At 35.5% G+C, this 20,447-nt stretch overlaps 1 protein-coding gene and 1 long non-coding RNA gene across 4 annotated transcripts in view; one reads left to right on the top strand and one right to left on the bottom strand.

Moving 5' to 3' along the window:
* Positions 1-2,704: 2,704 nt before the first annotated feature.
* Positions 2,705-20,447, bottom strand: part of Aftph (aftiphilin) — a 49,284-nt gene continuing 31,541 nt past the window's right edge. Inside the window, exons 8-11 of one of the 3 annotated variants that reach the window (XM_010609740.3) lie at positions 18,448-18,508; positions 16,833-16,916; positions 12,413-12,536; positions 2,705-3,809 (exon numbers count right to left, since the gene is read on the bottom strand). In XM_010609740.3, the coding sequence (XP_010608042.1) occupies positions 3,665-3,809; positions 12,413-12,536; positions 16,833-16,916; positions 18,448-18,508 (414 nt within the window). In that variant the 3' untranslated portion in view covers positions 2,705-3,664. Of the gene's footprint in view, positions 3,810-12,412; positions 12,537-16,832; positions 16,917-18,447; positions 18,509-20,447 lie in introns of those variants that run through there. The other 2 variants (XM_010609741.3, XM_010609742.3) reach the window with 2 other exon arrangements.
* LOC117286342 overlaps positions 16,884-20,447 on the top strand; it is a 6,749-nt gene continuing 3,185 nt past the window's right edge. The window contains exon 1 of the long non-coding RNA XR_004517475.1: positions 16,884-16,958. This is a non-coding gene — a long non-coding RNA (uncharacterized LOC117286342). The remainder of the gene's footprint in view (positions 16,959-20,447) is intronic.

Below are 20,447 nucleotides of genomic sequence, written 5' to 3'. Positions count from 1 at the left end.
GCTGTACTGCTATGAAAATCTCCTGAAACAGATTGGAGGTACTGAAGCCTCAGATAATGATCCTGGAAATAATTCTATGTATTATTTTCTCAGTGATACACTGTTCGCGTGGGCTAAGTATTAGGGTAGTCTTAGGGTTAGGGTTACCCTACATCATCTCTTTCTTCATTCCAGGATCCATCTACTTTAAGGTGGCCACCAAGAATAAAGGTATTTCCTAAGCTCTTTTGCAGCTAGATAGGGTGCCACAACTACGTTTTAGCCAGCAGGGATAAATGGAAATACTGCGTTCCTTATAGAAAGAACCCTCACTGGGACAGACACCCTTCCTCACCTTTCTTCCAGGACAGCTGGAATGTAGGCATGATGGCCACACCCCGAACGATGATGTTGGACTGTGAGGTAGAAGCTACATGTTAACACATACAGGGGACACAAGGAAGAGCTTCAGACTCGGACGACCTTGTAAGGCCCCTCACTAGTCCTAGGCACACCGTGCCTAACAGGAGAGAAAAACTGCTGCTTCTGCCACCATTACCATTTTCATTAACTCTGTCGTTGGTTATTAGATATTATTTAATACAGCACTAGAGAAGCCACTGCCAATTAAACAGACAGCCCTTCCAATTGTATGACACATTCCAACTTTGGAGAAATAAAAATGTAACAAAAGGACATCTTACTATATAAATAAGTGCAGTATTTTGGATTTTTGTTACAGCCCAGCCTAATCGCAACTGATTCAAGAAACACAAAGGAATGAAAAGATGACAAGTTCTAAATTAAAACAAAACAAAACAAAACACAATAATCATGTAGAGGGAAAATTTTTTTAGAAAGGAACGACTTGTAAAGAGCAGTGACATGACTCAGTTTAGGGAAGTTTTCTGCTATGCTTCCCAGTCTGGTTTAGATTAACCTCAGCAATCACTTATGGTGATTTGGACTTGGCCATAAAATGGGCTAGGACCCTGGAGATAAGTAAGCTGGTTTTAAAGTGTAGAAGTTATCAAGTTGATGATGGCTAAACCAGTGTGACCTGGCCCACTAGGGCTCCTCCTCCTTGGCTTTTTCCCCTCCCCACTCCACAGGGCCTCCTGCAGAGAGAGGGAGAAGGCAATTGCTGATGGAAGCTGCAGACTAAGACATGGTGGCAGGGGACAGGCTCCCACTTACCCGAGATCCCAGGGAGGTGCTGAAGGCCCTTCCAGAACCGGGCGCTAGGAGCTTCCTGATAGAATTTAAGCACAGCAGTTTTGGTCGTTGGTATAGGTACGCTAACTTTAACCTAGGTCAATCCAATATTAATATACCTGTCGTGATTGATACAGCAAAGACCAATGTGGCTTATTTAGAAGTGGTTATAAGATGAAGTATCTGTTCTATGAATCATTAAGATAGGGCCATTTTCATGAGACAGGCCTACCCAATTATTTTAAAGTAGCAAGTTATTGCATTTGAAGTTGTTGTTTCTCCTGTTTTCGAATCTATTGGGACTCCAGGAGCCTTCACAGGGTTTGCTGCTACTGTGCTGTGGCAACCATTTACTTACAGTCTACACGTGACAAATTCTTTACATCTTTTAATACATCGATTCCATGAGTAAGTAGTGGTCTTTTAGTTAACACAACCCAGGCTTGGAGAAGCTGATTTTCTCATAAGAGCTGTTAGGTGGGCTCGTTACAATTTGGTTGTCAGATACTACAGAAACAGGCCAAAAACTTCAGCTGCTGACACACATGAAGTTCTGCCAAGTTCTGTCTTGTCTTCTTCCATTGAAAAGGTCCACCTGGCATTGAATACAACGCTTCTGAAGGAAAGCCTTTTCTGAAAGAGAGGGGGAAAGCAGGGGAAATGGGGAGAGATGCACTAGATAAGCATCCTGTTACTCCAGGCCATACTTGTATTAAGTCTGGCAAGTGTCCAACGGCCTGTGTAATAACCTGGCAGCCAGAGACTTGGCAGCCAACGACGGAGGTGCAAAACCTCCACCAGAATGTTCTCACAGTGGATAAGGTGGGCCCCTTTATGAAACATGTCACATAACTTTTCACTGATGCATCATCTAATAACAATATTCTAAAATTTTAGAGATTTTCTGCTCATCTAATTTCATGCATATACTTTCTTGGAAAGAAAAAAAATTCCCTACACACCCTTATTTAACTTTGCCAAATTCTGAAGAAAATATGTTATAATGAATCATGGGAATCTCTTTTATAATCTCATGTTATACATATATAAAAGTAGCTCAGCTAGCTGGGCAGGGTGGTACATGCCTCTAATCCCAGCACTCTGGGAGGCTGAAGCAGGAGAATCCACAAGTTGGAGCCCAGCCTGGGCAATTTAGTAAGACCTTGTCTCAAAAAGAAAAAAAGAAAAAAAAAAAGGCCGAAGATATAGTTCAATGCAAAGGCTCTGAGTTCAGTCCCACTACCACAAACACCCACACACAGGGTTTGACCACTAAAAGTACTGATCCAATTCTTATAGGAGATTCTAAACTTCCTAATTTCAACAAACTAGGAGCCCTACCAAATGATTTCCCTTAGGCCGAACTGTATTAATAAAACTTCATATCCAAATGTATTATATTTTTCCCAGAAACCAAGTAAAACTTCATATCCAAATACATATTTTTTCTCAGATACCCAAATACAAAGACACAAGACTAAATTTCTTTTAAATTATTTTTATTTTTGTGTAAGCTAAAAGAAAATTTACACACTGAAATCTCAAAAGACCTTGGGCATGCACATTAACCTTGTTAGAGGTTCTTCTACATGTCTCTCTTTTTTCCATAGGAATTTCCCCAAACATTTAAAACCCATAGTTTTTACTGTATATACAGCCTAAACCATAGCAATCTATGATTATGTCATTTTACACTGTGCAAAATCCTCAGAAACTAGTGGTATGACAGAACAACAACAACAAAAAATCAGTAACAATTTCAATGTAAGACATTCAGATAATTTGGTCCTTCTCTAAATTAAATTGATGTAAAAACAGACACAATCTCTTTAAACCCCTCCAATCAAGTTCCAACAATGATCTATTACCCTATAACAAAAGAGTAATCGATGAGATACCTTGCAAAAGGTCAAACAGCTATATGCCAGACTGAAAAAAGTAAAAAAGAGCCCCCAAAATGTTAACAAACACCAGATCTGAAAAAAATCACACACAAAATTAAAAAAAAAAAAAATCAATAGGGACTCGAGCTTATTTATGATAGCAAAAGTAATTAAACATAGGATATGAAAAATTAAGAGGCCATTCAATGCAATCTGAAAAGACTGAAGGGGATTTCACAGACAGTGGAGATTTGAGTTTTTAATTTTCTTTTTTTATTTCAAAAGTTTTATAAGAAGGACACCACCAGTGTATTTCACAAAGACAGAAATGTATACACCCCAGCAACACAAAAAGAATAAATCTTCAAAAATGTTCACCCCCAATTATTTACATTTTTTCTAATATAAATTTAGGACTTCAGTATGTAAATAAATATACATTGCTATGTATACCTTTCTAGTGGGGCTTACCAACAAATCAGCTGAACTTGAATTTTTTTTTTTAATTAGGAGTAGATATGCTTTTGATGGTAGGGAAGGGATGGAGGAGAGGAAAAGCATTAGAACTGTCCAGTTCACAGCAGTTATCAGTCTGCTTGTCCTTGGGAGCTTGTGGAAGGTGTTAATGTGGCTGGGAACATCAACACCTTGGCATGCATGAATGTCAAATCAGGAAGGCTGGCGATCACCTTGACAGCTTCTTCACTCAAGTGTTCTTCTCTTTTTGGTTTCCTATTGACAAATGAAAAAGGATAAGGATGTTAATAAGACTTCACTATAGGTCAAATGGAAGAAAATCCACTCTAAAGCAGGCAGTTAGCAATCTTTGGGGCATCTCTTCCTCTGCTACTTCCTAAATCTTTTAATTCTTCTGTGTTCTGTGCTCCCTGTGCCAGGTGCCAAATCTCTTACAAAGAACAATAACCTCTTTTTGTATGTACACTAAAGCTAGGTATGTATATATGCAGCTACTTGCATGTACATGTGCATACCCAACAGCTTTACTTAAGGGTGCAAACATCTACCCAGACATAATTTTAGAAAGCTACTAAGCAGAAGTATAGTGCCAAAGCCCCAGTAACACTCCACCCATTTGGACTTCCCCCAGCCCCTGTGAAATTACCAAAATTGTCTCCACATAAATGTGTGTGGCACAAGGAATCATAAGTCATTTTAACCTTAGGCTTTCTGTGTCCCCAGTGGGGAATTCCAGGAGAAAGGCTTCAGCCTGGATGGGATGCAGGCAGTGGCATGAGGGCTGGATGTAGGTAGGAGGCCAGGGGAGGCATCTCTAAATCGTGTGGACCACATAGATGAAATCTGTTTTACTACATCTGCTGCCTGTATGAATTGTGGGCAGTTTGGGACCTAGCGGAGTTATGAAAATCTTTTGCTAAGTAGGGCTGTCCTAGCAGGTAAACTGTAGAAAATGCTAAAATGAGCCTCAAGTGCGGCTCCAACTGAACAAGAGATTGTAATCCAAGCTGTTTTCCCCTTCCCCCAGCATGGTAAATACATCGAAGGAACAGTTTTATAGGTTATTAATTTTAGATCAAAGATGATTTTAAATTAACCGTAGAAAGCCCAATTCTCTTTTTATGATAAAGGACAGTTGGTACTCTCAGATGCAACACAAGTCATTTCTTCATCTAAATATTTTCTTTGTCCTTAGGACAGGGAGCAGAAGTTGGGTGTGAGGAAAAAGAAAGGAGAGACGCAGGCCTGTATTTAATACCTAGACTTTTCTGTTGTTATCACTTATAAATGCAGGCTGAACTTAAAAAGACTTTATAGAATGAATGAAAAATCCAGGAAGAGTCTTCTAGGAACCAAGTTCTTCAATAAATAAACAATTTCAGGCATATCAGTAGATCAACCAATGATTCTAGGGTTTCTAAGAATGGAATAGCAATTCAACAATTTTTTTATTTAAAACTAACATTTTCAAACGCACTTCTATAGTAGCAAAACTCTTAGGTGGATGTCTGATGCAGAACTGGTTATTTGTATCATTCCAAAGGCAAGCTACTGTGCTTGCTTCAGCACACATATATGAAAGTCAAGCTAGGTAGGTTACTTTTTAGCTTCAAAGTGAAAAAACGAACCATATAATAAAAAAGGTCAGCTTCTCACCAAAGGTCAAGCTTAGCACTGTTAATAACACAGGCAGCTAGATATTAGGTGCCTTCTGATGTGACATAATATTTATGAGGTAGTTTGGCCAAAATGTTAACTTGGCACTCGTAAACCTTTAGATATACTTTATAGGAAATCAAGGAAAAATGGTCACGGTGGTGCATGCCTGTAATCCCAGCATTAGGGAGGCTGAGGCAGGAGAATCTCAGTGAGTTCAAGTGAGACCCTGTCTTAAAACCAAACCAAACCAAACCAGGGAAATAGAAAACAATGGGTTGGGGATTTAGCTTAGTGGTTCCAGTGCCTGCCTTGCAAGCACAAGGACCCAAGTTCAATCCCCAGTACCAAAAACAAACAAAGAAACAAACAAACAAACAAACAGTATTACTTGAAGGAAGCAAACAGACAAACGTAGAGCTTAGGACATTCAGTAGTAGAACTGGACAGGTGTTTTAATAAAATAATATTATTAAACAGAAAGCAAAGGGATGGGAGATGCTATGTTAAAAAGAATTTAAAGGTTATAATGGCCATGTACAACAGTCCTGAATTGAATACTGGTTTTGTACAAAGTAGAAAGGACATTGTTGGCACAATGTGACTATAGCTGAGTATTTCATAAAATGAAAATACATTGAAATTAACAGACATATATCACTGACTACAAGCGTAGGTTCAATTCAGTACAGACTATAAAATCTAATTTTGGTTAAAAAATACACGTTAGGTGCACAGAAAAAGATATGAAAGAATATTAAGTGATCTGAACATTGAGAATGTGATACTTTATTTCTAGCTTCCTTCAATATGCCTTACTTCTTCCATAATGAAAAAGAAGACTAGCTACACTTCCCCATTTGTGGAGTGCAGGTGAGGTGTAGGAAAGGACAAGGAAACAAAACAAAACAAAACACCAACTTTTAACTAAGACAGAGCTGGTAAAGATTATTGTAGTATTTTTAACCAACTGTTTTATTTCAGAGGCACTACCTTAGGAAACATGAAGTTATATTTTAAAATTTCAAAAAGCTTACATAATTTATAGTTTATGTATTTGTAGTCATTGTATGTTTATGTGAGCTAGTCTTAGAATATAAGAAAGAAAAATGCTTGGTGAGAATTTGAAAATAGTTATATCATGACCTTTTCTCAAAGTCAAAGGCGTGACCTAATTTTGTTCTATATTTTCTCTAGCTAAGATTTATCCTTTTTGTCAGCAGAATACAATTAGGTCCAGAAATAAACATCTATGATTTTTCTGTTGTTTATAAACAAGCATGCCAAGACCTTTCAATGAGAGAAAGAATAGTCTTTTCAACAAACAGTGCTAGGACAACTGGATATCCATATACAAAAAAATGAACATAGACCCCCTATCTCACACCATATACAAACATTAAAATGGATCAAAGACCTAAATGCTCAAGTTGAAACTATGTAAAACTCTTAGAAGAAAACCTAGATATTTAATCTTTTTGACCCTGAATTAGGCAATTGTTTCCACAAGCATAGGAGCAAAAGAATAAAAACTTATATATGTATATATTTGCATTTCAAAAGATACTAAGATTAAGGTAATCCACAGAATGAAAATATTTGCAAATTACATATCTGATAAAAGTTGGTACTTGTACAAAGCCCACATAAAGAGTATAAATATTATGTATTGCAAACATGTACCAAAAAAAAAAAAAAATAAGGAAAGGGGTCAAGAGATGGATATTAGAGGGGAGAGGAGGAAAGGGAAAGGAGATGAAAAAAGGAATTAAGAGGTGTTATATGTATGTACACTGAAGGTAAACATTAAATACTACATGCATATACTAATAAACTTAAAAGACTAGTAGTCATAATAAATAACTCATGAACTGTCCAATAAATATTTCTCCAAAGAAGATACACAAACGGTCAAAAAGACATGAAAAGATGCTCAGCATTATTAACCATGAGGGAAATGCAAATCAAAATAGATACCATTCCATACTCACTGGAATGACTACAACCAAAACAACTATTGGCGTGGATATGAATGAACTAGAATGCTCATAAATTACTGGAATATAAAATGATGCAGCATTTTGGAAAAGTTTGGCAGTTCCTCCAAAAATTAAACATGAGCTGAGTGTGGTGGCACATTCCTATACTCCTGGCTACCTGGAAGACTGAGGCAGAAGGATTACAAGTTCAAGCCCAACCTTGGCAACTTAGTGACATCCTGTCTTTTAAAAAGGTGGCAGTGGTAAGAGGGCTAAAATATAGCTCAGGGCTTGGTTTAATCCCCAGCCTCACAAAACAGAAATTTAACATACATGCAGCAAATCTACTCCTAAGAGAACTGAAAACATTTGTCCATACAAAAACTTCTATGTAGGGCCGGGGATTTAGCTCAGCGGTTCGGTGGCCTGCCTTGCAAGCGCAAGGACCGGAGGTTCAATCCCCGGTACCAAAAAAACCCCAAAAAACAAAAAAAAAAAACCCCAAAAAACTTCTTTGTAAATATTAACAGAATTATTCACAGTTGTCAAAAGATGAAAGCAATTTAGATGTTCACCAACTGATTAACAGATAAACAAAATGTATTTATTGCACATAATGGAATATTATGCAGCCATAAAAGGAACATAATATTGTACATGCTATATGAACTTGAAAACACAATTCTACTGAAAAAAGTCAAATACAAAAGATCATGAATTGTAATTTCATTTATATGAAATAAAACTAGAGTAGGCAAATCCACGAGCAGCAGATTAGTAGCTGCTAGGGCCCAGGGAAAGGAAGGTAGAATGTATGACAGCTGAGGATATGGAATATTTTTTGGGGGAATGATGAAAGTGTTGTAGAATTAGACAGTGATAATGGTGGCATAATATGAATATACTAAAACCAGCTAACTGCACACTTGAGAAAGGTGAATTTTATGGTATGTGAATTATATCAATAAAAAGAACAAAAAAAGAAGGGATTCATTCCTCCTGGTAACTAGTCCTTTGATTTGAATAAGCTCCAGTTAGAGTTCTGTAGATACTAGCCAGTTCACTAGCTACTCACTGATTTAAATTACAAAATAATTTTTTTCACCTTAGAAAAGGTAAGCAAGAAGATGGAACCATAAAAACTAAAGCAAGAAGTTCCTTTCACAACCTGTGTTCTGAAAAGAGCATGTTTGTTTTCATATACATAGACACACACACACATATATTTTTTGTTACTGGGGTTTGAACTTGGGACCTTGCGCTTGTGAGGCAGGCAGTGGAACCACTGAGCTAAAACCCCAGTCCTTCTCCTTATATATTTAAAGGATCTTAGAAGACAGTACAAGATATTAGGTCTAGGTCAAAACACCTAAACCTTCTCTTTTTTTGGTACTGGGGATTGGACTCAGGATCTTGTACTTGTGAGGCAGGCAGCGGAACCACTGAGCCAAATCCCCAGCCCTAAATCACGTTTCTTAAGCCTTTCCTACCTCACAGTTCCTCACACCGCTTTTTCACTCTATTTTCTGAGTACTATCACCAGTGACAAGATTTTGGTGACCTTTATTTTCTGCACTTTATTCGGAACAAAAAGGGAAATGGAACAAAATCTAAAAATGACCAAAATGTTGAAAATGCTCTCTGAAATAGCTGTCTCTTTTATGTACAATTAAGAATTGTTCGTGAAGACATTTCTCAGTATGACTTTAAATGCTTGTGGTTATTGCCACTTCTCACCATTTCCAAACATACATTCCTCAAAGCAAAAACAAAGTTAGCAACTTGTTTTCAGTTTGTTTTGTTTTAAACATGAAGCTGGACAGGTTCTAGAAAATAAATCAATGCACCATAACATTACTTCCAGGATGTATACTACAGTTTTATGTAAAAATGAGAATAACTTCAAAGTGACAGGGGTTGAGAATGCTTCCTAGTATATATAGCATGCTTCAGGGATGAGTTAAAGTATTAGAAGAGAAAGCTAAAATGTGGTTTAGAGCTCCTCCTAATGGCACAAAGAATGAATTCTCATCATTGGGACTGCCAAAATTCTACAGTTTGGAGTGACTGTAGGGTAAAAATGGTAAACAGTAAACAGTAATGCCCCTCCAGAAATAGCAAGGGAAAAGCCTACACAACAGTCATCATGCTTCATGCTTCTGTTGCCTCCCCCCCGCCCCGATACTGGGGATCAAACTCAGGACCCTGCCCTTGCGAGGCAGGCATGGTGCCACTGAGCTAAATCCCCAGCCCCCCACACTTCTGTTGCTAAAAGTCAAATGTGCATATACAGAAAAAAATGACGAAAAATTTAAGGAAGTTTCAAGCTGGGCATGGTGACACATGCCTGTAATCCTAGCATGTAATCTGGGAGGCTGAGGCACAAATTTAAGAACTGGGCAATGCAACAACTTAGTGAGACCTTGTCTCAAAATAAAAAGTAGGTGGGCCTGGGGATGTAGCAGCTCAGTGAAAAGGCTCTAGGCTCCATGGCCAGTACAGAAAAAAAAAAAACAAAACAAAACAAAAGGAAAGAGTTTCAATTTGAAGACATATTTGGAGGATACAATTACAAAGCAAGCACAAAGTCCACATAGCTGTAGCTACAAGTATGCTCATTTAATGAGAGTGCCAAGTGACACTTCATGATAATATGGGGTAGTGAGAACAATAAGAATCAGGAAACAAAAGGAACCTTATACTATAAATCTGTTTTCATGAAAAGTTAGGGTGCTGGGAGTGGCAAGACCTGCTTGTACCCCAAGCACTCTGGGAAGCAGCAAGGCAGGAGGATTGCAAGCTGGAGCTCCGCCTGGGCAAGTTAGTGAGCCTGTCTCAAAAAATATAAAAGAAGTGGGGATGTAGCTCAGTGCAAAGGTCCTGTGTTCAATCCCTAGCACCACAAAAAGAAAAAAGAAAGTTAAGGGTATTATAGTTATAAAATGAATAAAATAGCTTTTCAAAATTATATGTTAATATTAATAATAAATGTCTGTTGAATACAAATAAGCTAAAGTTTAAAAGGCAATGTGATCATCCAAGCTAAAATTTTAAGACAAAATATTTATTATTCACAAGAAAAAAGGGGGAAAAGAATATTCACAATAATTTTTAAAATTTATAATATATATTTTACTTTTTTTTTTTGGTACCGGGGAGTGAACTCAGGACCTTGCACTTACAAGGCAGGAGCAGTGCCAGTGAGCTAAATCCCTGGCCGCTCAAAATTAGTATTATTAAAGAAAACATACTAGTGGACATGTGTGAAAACCAATTACAAATTTAAAATGAGTAGACAGACTGAAGAGAAAAAAATAAGATGCAATTTCAGAAGAAGAAATGTAAATAGCCAGTAAAGACACTGAAAATTGCTAAATCTTACTAGTCTAGTGATCAGGGAAATGCCAGTTAAACCAGTAGGTTGATATTAGATTGACAAAAACTAAAAAGCCAGTTGTGTATAGAAACTGCTCTATAGATCTGCTGATGGGCATACAAATGGTTACCAGCTTGGAGCACTTTAGAAGTGTTTTTTAAAATTTTAATTTTATTATTTCAATTTTTATTAGTACATAATGATTTTACTCATTGTTATAAGTTGATAAAGATACATGAAACTCTTCATTCTTTTTATTTCCACTCCCCTTCTCTTCCTTTCTTCTATCTTTTGGTCCCTTTCCCATTTGAAAAGATCTATCTCCGTTTCCTATTATTTATCTTTTATTTTGTTCTCTAATTTATTTATACTTTGAGTTTCTCATATAAGAGAAGCCAGGTGATAATGTAAGCTGTATGTCTGATTTATTTCACATAACATTATGGTCTCAAGGTGCATTCATTTTCCCACAAATGATTCAAATTTATCCTTCTTTATAATTGAGTAGTACTCCATTATGTATAAATACCATATTTTCTTTATCTATTCATCTGTTGATGGACATGTAAGCTGCTTCCAAGACTTAGCTATTATGGGTTGTGCTGGTATAAACATGGGTGTGCACATATCACTGTAATGCAGTACCTTTAACTTTTAAGAAGACACCTACAGGGGGAATAACTGGGTCAAATTGAATTTCTATTTTAATGTTTTTGAGGAGTCTAATTTTGAATTTAACATGTATATGACATGTATTTATTCAAGTGAAAACTACAATACTCTCTCAAAGTGGGCAACTAATAGGTAAATATTCCTCTTTAAAATGTTGATGAATTATGGATTTGGAAACACAGTTGGCATGCTAACCTGTATTTGCAGTTGCAGTAGACTGCCAGCCTCATAATGATCACATTCCTATTAGGAACTGGTTTATGTATTTAATTTTGTACCAGGGATGGAACTCAGGACCTTGTGCTTGCAAGGCAGGTGTGGTGCCATGGAGCTAAATCCCGCACCCAGGAACTAGTTTATTCTTGTGGTTTTATATCAAAGCAATGGATTATTCCAGTACTTAATTATGTAAAACTAAAGTTTTCCTCAATCCTAACTCTAAGGCCCAAGTGACAATCCTCGTCTTTGGTTCCAACACTGGGAGAAACTGCTTTTAAAGGCCATGTTCCTAAAGGGGCTCCCAGGAAGCTTGGTAAAGGAAGGCTTCATATCCCAAGTCAGAAGTGCATATCCATGGAAATTTGGAAAATACTATAGAAGAATGACTATTATCTTATCCTGGAAGATAATAATAATAATGATCATAACCTTTGGCACTCCCAAAGATGATCATGATAATTAGGAAGGGCAAATGGGGAATGTTTCTACAATGGCTTCATGATCTCAATATGTACTTAGAATTATTCTCTACAATACAGGGGGAAAAAAGAAAAAAGAAAAAGCACATTTGATGGCTGGGGATGCAGTTCAGTGGTACAGCACTTGCCTGAAATGCATGAGGCCCTAGCTTCAATCCCTAGTAGCACAAAAACAAAAAAATCCCAAAAACACATTTGTTAATTCCTTCCAGTCTCTCTGCTCTAATAAAGTTCACAATTAAATATAATTTGGTACTGTTTTCTGGATTTAGGCATTATTGGCTTTTATGTAAAAATAATTTTTTTTGGTACTTGGGATCAAACATGGGTCTGCGAGGCAGACACAGGAACCACTGAGCTAAATCCCCAGCCCAAAAGTGAATTTTAATACAATGAAATACTGCCAACTTTCTTACTTTTCCCTTTGGGATGTTTTCACTCAGAATTCCAAGGGTGTAATTAACACTAGCTGTTTACCTGGTAGATGTGCTCGTCTTCTCTACTGTGGACATAAGTCTTGCAAATGCATCAGTCACTTTGAGGCTTGAGGTGGAGATTTCCAGCTTAGAGGTTGTTAACTCATACAACTCTGGATCCACACCTTATAGTATAAAATGATAGTCAGTGATGGTAAGCTGCATGGATTCCTCAATTAGCCACAATACACGATGCAATAGCAATATTCTATAAACATCTGAGTCTATTGTTACAAGCACAACAAAGCTTTAGAACACTTTTAAATTATAAACTGTCATTTTTGGAATATCTATAAAACAGGAAAATGCTTTTAAAATTCCACTTTGGAATGAAAATAATCTAAATTTTTATAGCAGATGCCTCCCAAATACTTCTAAAATTTCTATCTTCTGTAGAAAACTACCCCAGCTTTGGATTCATGTGTAATATAAAAATTATCAATGTTTTATAAATGGAATGCACATATGTTAAATAACTTTACTTTTTAAATTGACCTATGAACCTCATTTTTTGAACCTTCTTTTCCCACCTCCCAACCATTCTTCTTCATTATTTCTTCCACTGTAAAAGATTTAGAAGTTAATATAAAAATCTCAAATATGGTAAAAGATTTGCTTAGTTTGAATATATCATGATTATCTATGGATGTGAACTAATATTCAAAGCAATTATAACTAAACATACACTACATTGTTCTTTAGGTAAAAAGTGGGCAGAGTAAAATATTTTGAAGAAACAGTGAATAACAGTAATATTTTGGGTAAAGTGGAAATTCTTATCTTCAGGGTTATTTATATTTCTATAGTCTTGAGCCTGAACCTGGTAGCCAACAGTTCAAACGTCTAGTTAGAATAATTTCAAAAGAGGCTGAGTTAGGGCGTTAGATTATGAAAGTCTACATAAAAACCACCCCATCTGATTTCACTAAAATAAACAATTTTTACTATTTACCATGTAATATACATAAAACACTAAGAAGTTGAAACTTTTTTTTTTTTTGGTACGAGGAATCAAACTCAGGACCTTGTGCTTGCCACGTATGCACTTGTGCCACTGAACTACACCCCTGGCCAAGTTGAAATTTTCTGAAAAGTTAAATATTGAAAACTCAAGCTAACCTTTGAATAATAAAGCTACTCAGATTAAAAAATATTCTTAATCCTATACTGTCATTGGTGCCAGCAAACTACAGCAGAAATTTTAAGAGTGTAAGAGAAAATTAGACTGTAAAAAAGAATTTTTTTGGTGCCAGTGATCGAACTTGGGCCCTTGTGCTTATGAGGCAGGCAGCAGAACCACTGAGCCAAATCCCCCCCAAGAATGTTTTATAGCTTCTTTAATTTCTGCTTCTTGTTTTGTTTTGAGACAAGATCTTATTGCCCAGGCTGGCATTGAACCCCCTGGGTTTAAGTGATCCTCCTGCCTCAGCCTCCTAAGTAGCTGGGAATAAAGGTGTGCCCAAGTAATTATTACAATTCTGAAAAAAAAAGCTTGAAAGATCAGATAAAATTATAGTTATGCATATAGTTACATTACCCAGATCCCTTCTTTTAGGATATTTCAAGGTTAAGGAAAAAAAAAAATCAAGAATTGCCTATTAATCAACTCTGCAGCATTTATAAACACAGATCTCAGATGTTTACAGAAATTAAGCAAAAGCAACTTCCACAGTTACCAGTTCCAACAAGGGAGGAAGGCTATAGAAAATGTATGTTGACTCTCACTAGTTTTGAATATTTCACTAAGGTATAATTTCAAGGTATACTTAGAACTTTTATTCTTCTATACTAATTATATGAGTTGTAGTTAAAATGTAAAAACCTGTAGATGTCTGTAATGAGACCAAATGAACCCAATACAACTTTCTTCTTCCGCTGTTAAAGGTTAGATTCTGAGCAACTACAAAATTTAAACTGATTTCTAATGTACAATGCAGAAGAAATAACTGCATCCTGACTGGCAACGGTAGAGTGTGAGTAAAAACTTAGTTGGGTTTATAAAATATTGGCCACTTGGTTGTCAAGTGGAAGATTGATAAAAATGACAGCTGGATAAAATGGTGTGTGCCTATATAATCCCAGCACTCTGGGAGGCTGAGTCAGGAGGATTATAATTTCTAGCTCAACCTGAGCAACTTACTGAGACCTTTTCTCAAAAATTTTTAAAAAGGCTGAGGATGTAGCTCAGTGTGATGATGGTCCTGGGTTCAATCCTCAGTACCAGGGAAAATAAAACAGAAACTGCTCCCTTTCTAAAGCTCAAAATGATGACTTTCCCCAGATAAAAACACCACCCATGGTGGAGTCCACTACTATTGTTAAAATTTTTAGAAATGAAGAAACTACCGACTGTACACTGGTAATTAGGGAATAATTTTTTAATGAAAGTTTTTTTAAAACAAAACCTTAATGAGGCATAGTTTACATAATTAAAGCTAGCCAACCAAGTTCTATGCCAACCTCCTAAGAAATCACACACAAAATAATTAATTAACTGCAAGTTAAGACAAAGTGACTTTCCCAGAAACAAGTCAGAAAAAGTACAAGTAAGTGGTGAAATGGAATACTAAGGAAGGTGTTGATACCTGTAGCTTGATGGTTTTAACAAAACCCAATAGCAATAAAAAAAGCCAAAGCAAATTTATTATAATCAAATTTATACAGCAGCTAGAGCATATTAATGAAAATACTGAACAAAAATAAGATCCCAAAGTAATGAGCACTACATTTGACCATGCTGATTTCATCTCCATTGTAGTTCTAAGCTTTTGAAACTGCTGTTTTTGAAACAGTACACATTGAATCTGATTATCAGGTCATTTCTGTACTTGTTTGTATGGCCACGTTATCCCCTGCTCCTATGAATGGTTTTTAAATGAGTTTGAAATGTAAGCAAAAATTAAAACTAAACCAGGTCTTAAAGTAACCCCAAGTAAAATGTGACTTATTTAAATTATAATACAATTGGCGACAAAACAAAACTGAGAGCAAATTTATAATGGGAGACTGGTAATTAACTTTAAGTATATAGAAGGGACATAAAATTTTTGGTTGTTCCCCCCGACTCACATTAAGTACTGTATTATGAAATGTCTAGCTCACTCAGATCATTCCACAGATAGGACGGACACATTTATAATTAATTTAATAGTAAAATATCATCTTGAAGTGAAAAAACAGACATAGACTGGTTTTTCCAAAATTTGCTTCCCAAATCTTAATAACAAATGAAAATGATAGCTAGGGGCTTAAGTTTGCAGAATGCAATCATTCTATACTGGAGGACCTTGAAACTTCTCTGTATCAAGATCAGATTTCTCTTAAGACTTAAAGGCATACTGGGGTCCCAAGCTTGCCCTTGGCTGGCTTTGTAAGGCCCTTCATCTCATCCCAATATTCTATCACGGTTCCTAAATTTCTGGAAGTGGGTGACTGGGTTACCTAGAACAGAACAAAACAAGCAAATTCTCAGGAACCAGGTTGGCTGGAAAACTGTTCAGTGAAAGGGATCCCTACTACGGCATCCTGGGCACTGGCAGCTATATTAGCCCCCAGTGGGCAACAGTGATCAATAGGCATGATTACCAGGATCACAACTTGGCTGACAGGGACTCATTAAAAGTCACAGTAAATAAAATGTCAACATAAAAATGCCATTATAATTTTAATCTTTTATTCAGTTAGAAAATGACAAAATACATTAGTCATTTGGTCCATGAACTGAACTTTCGCAGAGCTGAACATTAATTTAACAGGCACTCCAGTTAAGTTTTAACTTCTAGCTTCTAGTATCTCATAGTAATTATTTTCTATTACTTTTATTAATATTTTTTTCTCCATGGAAATCTAACAGTACCTTTAAAGGTTACATAAAAACTTTAAAGTTCTATGTGGGACATATAACTATGTGCTAATCTCCAACATTTTGGAACCTAATTACTTGCATGTATTTAGCAGTACTAATAAAGAACTAATTAAAATGCTAGAATTTAATTTGTAAAGGTTGTATTATTACAGGTACTACAATGTAAAGTCATCTTTGTGTACTAAAATATTCTTGTATCTTTAAATTTTTTTCAAATGGCTTTAAAGAATATATTTTAAAACTAAGCCTACAAAATATCATTTCTTCTACTTAATGGAGGTGGGCCCTGCCTTTCACTAAGGACATTAGGGCTGCATTATTCCCAGAAACTACTGTCAGCTTTGACTATTATTCTCTGAGAATGTTTGCTTTAAAATATATTTCACATAAGTCATTTGTAGTAGTCAGAGATTAGAAAATAGCAAGAATAAAGAGAAGTATTTAAAAAGACATTACAGAATACAATCTACTTATTTCCTTGTTTATAGGAAAGTCAAGTGTTGTGGTCATGCTTTTAGCAAATTAACTAGAATTGTGGTTTTAACACTCTGCTGACCTGGGATTGTGGTGCTGCTGCTAGAGCTACTGTCATCCACGGGCCCAAAGAAATCAAGGTTCAGAAGAGTGGAACCTCCACTAGCTTGAAATTCAGTGACCGTGTTGGTAGGCAGCCACACAGAAGGTAAGCCAAGGGAGGAGGGGTTATGTGTAAAAAGGGGTAAGACACACACTTGAACATGCAGGTTATAATTAGTAGTCATTACACATTTTAAAAATCAACATTAAAACAATGTGTACAGTATTAGTTTTTCATTGCTAAGGACATTTTTAAAGTAACAATTTAATTCAATGTACATTTTCTCATGTACAATGTAAAGAATATGACACTTAGTAAGGTTTTAGTTAGAAGTTCAGTTCTTTCAATCAAAACTGGAAGCCATACCAGAAAGACCGAGGGGAAGGCATACCCGTTAAAGGGAAACAATACTTTAATCTCAACCTGGCAAGAAATCAGTGTACATTCCCAAATCAATCTCTCATGTTAGTAATGTTGGTTTGTAATTAATGATAAAAAAATGACAAAGTTGTCAGTTTCAGTACACGCACCAATACATTAACTCAGTTTAAAATAATATAATAATGTCATAACTGCCCTACCCTGATATGCAACCTCAAGCTGTACTGTTCCCCTTTAACTCTGAAACAATCAGAAATAGTATACATTTTAAAAGACGTTGTTTGTTAATAAAAAGCATGATGATTTGACTGAAGACAACAGACAACAGCAAAAGGTGCATCCAGGCTTTCCTTCAGCACAATATATTCAATTGGATGCTTTGCAGATAGCTTTGGACCCCCACTATAAGGCAAAATTGATAGTGTTTTAGACAATGGCAATAACAACTGCCATTGAGTTGATGACAACAGGTGTTCTTCTAGACAATAGCTCAAATAATTTAAGAAGCACAGGAGTAGGAGCAATTATATTTCAGAGTCCACTGAAAATATGTGAAAGCTAGAAACTAGCATGTATGTTATTTTAAAGACTCCTATTTCACTAGAAGTTACTAGAAGTCTTTTTTTCAGCATTTCCTTTTAAAACCATAAGCAAAACAAATACTCTCTGGAATTGCCTATATGCATTCAAGATAAGTTTTAGAAAAGGATCATGAAAATCATCATTTTCCATTTGCATATAAGTACTCTATAAAATATTATTAAATCTGAAAACTACTGAGTCAATAAATATGGACTTATTAGCACACTGTTTTTGGTTAATTGTGCTTTGTGTTTAAAGCAGCCTCTAGCCACAAGACTTTGCATCCAAGAAAATTCTATAAATTAAAACTACAGAAAAAATTTTCAATTAAATAGGTCCTAGCTAAAATATCATCTAAACTATCTAGTTATTTGTAAAAAATAAAGCTTATTTTTTTACTTAAATTAAAATTTTGCCTTGCTACTACTACCTATATCTGGACATTAATACTATTGATAATAGTAACAGCTTTGTCTCTTAGGCAATTACTAATCAGAAAGAAAGCCTGAATTTCCAAGATAAGAAGTTATGTTCAAACAAAAAAAAGGAAATCAGCAGAGAGAAGTTTGTCTGAACTTTGCAGCTTTCTTAACTCTAGCTCTGGTGCTAGAGGCTCTACGGAGAGACGTACCATCTAAAGGGTTAGTAAGGCCACTGCTACTCCAGTCAAACTGGACGGGTGGTAGAGACTCCTAGAGTTGAAACCAGAAAATCAAAATTAATCAGTATAGGTTGTAGCAACATAAAGAATCCTTAAAAAAAAAAAAAATTATTATAGCAAGACCATTAGGCAACGAAGTACCTAAAGACAAAATTGAAATAATTTTAGAAAAGTTACTTGTAAATATTAACACAAAAGCTAAAACTGCAAATTTACGCACTGTACAGTTCATTGATATTAAAAACGTATCTCAAAAATGCAATTATCTACAATTTTAAACAAATTTATAACTGATTCTATGCCAAAAGATTGCAACCTATTCTCAAATCATGTTTAATTTTTAGCTTGATTAAAAGCAAAACATCTTTAAACTTTATGATTTTTTTCACTAAAGAGTTAAATTTACCTTAAATGACTAGTCATTTAAAAATTCCTAACATAAAATATAATGCAACAGAAAAGGTACTATACTGAAAGTGAGATTTGGGTTAAGACAGAGTGACCACTAAGTAACTAGTTATATTTACTTGTAGGACTTGGTTAATTACGCAGTCTCCTTAAATACAAAATAAAAAAGTTCAAAGTTCAACATTTCTAGTTCTTCATAATTTTTCAAATTGCAAAAGAAATGAAATGAGACTTTTTTTTGGAGACAGGATCTGACTTTGTAGTTTAGACTGGCTTTGAACTCACTATGTAGCCCAAGCTGGCCTTGAACTTGTGGCGATCCTCCTGCCTCAGCCTCCAGAGTGCTGAGATTGCAGGCGTGCGCCACCACACCTGGCAAGACCTACATTTTTTAAAGTGTTACTTTGATATATTTATTTTAATCAACTTCTGATATAGACATTACTTATAATCACATATCAGAATTTAATTTTTAAAATAACACTAAAAGAATTCTCAGAATGGATTGGCTATCCTAGGTTTTTTATTTAACTGGTAAACATATAAAGATAAAATAAGCAAATGGCAAATACAAAATATGGGACAGTTCAAAAACTTTTTAGATGAGCATTCCTTTTGTTTTAAGAATATTCTTATCAAGAAAAATTTTGTGATTCTCGTTTTAGAAGTGGTGTTGAGAACACTTATGGAAACAACCTGTGCTGTATTAGACTTTTAGTATCAACACATCATTATTCTTTTTTTTTGGTATTGCTTAACACTATGCTTTACTGTTAAGGGAGGCTCTATTAAAACTTTACACTCATTTTTTGGAGAAAGGTAGGTAAAGATAATGATCTGTGTAGGATAGCAGCATGAACTGATTATTTTGGAAAGTCTAATCCTATAATATTATAATTAATTTGATAAAACATACAAATAATGGTAGGCAAATTAATATTAAGTATTATTAAAGCAAAAACAAGTCTAGCCTGAGGTTGAGGGCAAAGATATAAGTCAAGTAAAGTACTAACACCAGGGCTGCCAGGTATAAAAGGTGGAAGAAAGCAAGTTCTCTGTAGGATGGAAGAGTTCTATATGTTGGTGATGGTAGTGGTTACCTAACTTTACCCATGTGATAAAGTGACACAGAACAATATACACACATATCACACCAAAGTAACAGTCCTTACTTTTACATTTTATTATTAGTATACAAGATGTAACCAGGGGGACACTAGTGAAAGATACACAGGACTTTCATGTAGTGTATTTGTAATATCCTATGCATTTATAATTATTTCAAGTAAGTTGAAAAATAAGGGTTGTGCAAACCCATTTATAACCTCCGAGTTTAATAAGCATTTAGAAAAAGACAGTTTTAGTTGATCTCAAAATTAAACATGAAACATTCCAGAAGATTCAATTTATTCTACTTTTGGATCAGTTAGACCATTACAGTAGTTATAATAAAAATTGAGTAACTGGGGCTGGGGACTTAGCTCAGAGGTGCTGCTGCCTGCCTCACAAGCTCAAGGACCTGAGTTTGATCCTTGGTACTAAAAAAAAAAAAAAAAAAAATC

The sequence above is a fragment of the Fukomys damarensis genome, unplaced genomic scaffold (genome assembly GCF_012274545.1).
Source record: "Fukomys damarensis isolate Sample0158 unplaced genomic scaffold, DMR_v1.0_HiC HiC_scaffold_2, whole genome shotgun sequence".
NCBI classification, from domain to species: Eukaryota; Metazoa; Chordata; class Mammalia; order Rodentia; family Bathyergidae; genus Fukomys; species Fukomys damarensis.
Note: the sequence above shows the minus strand (reverse complement) of the source record. Positions and strands in the feature narration are given on the sequence as shown.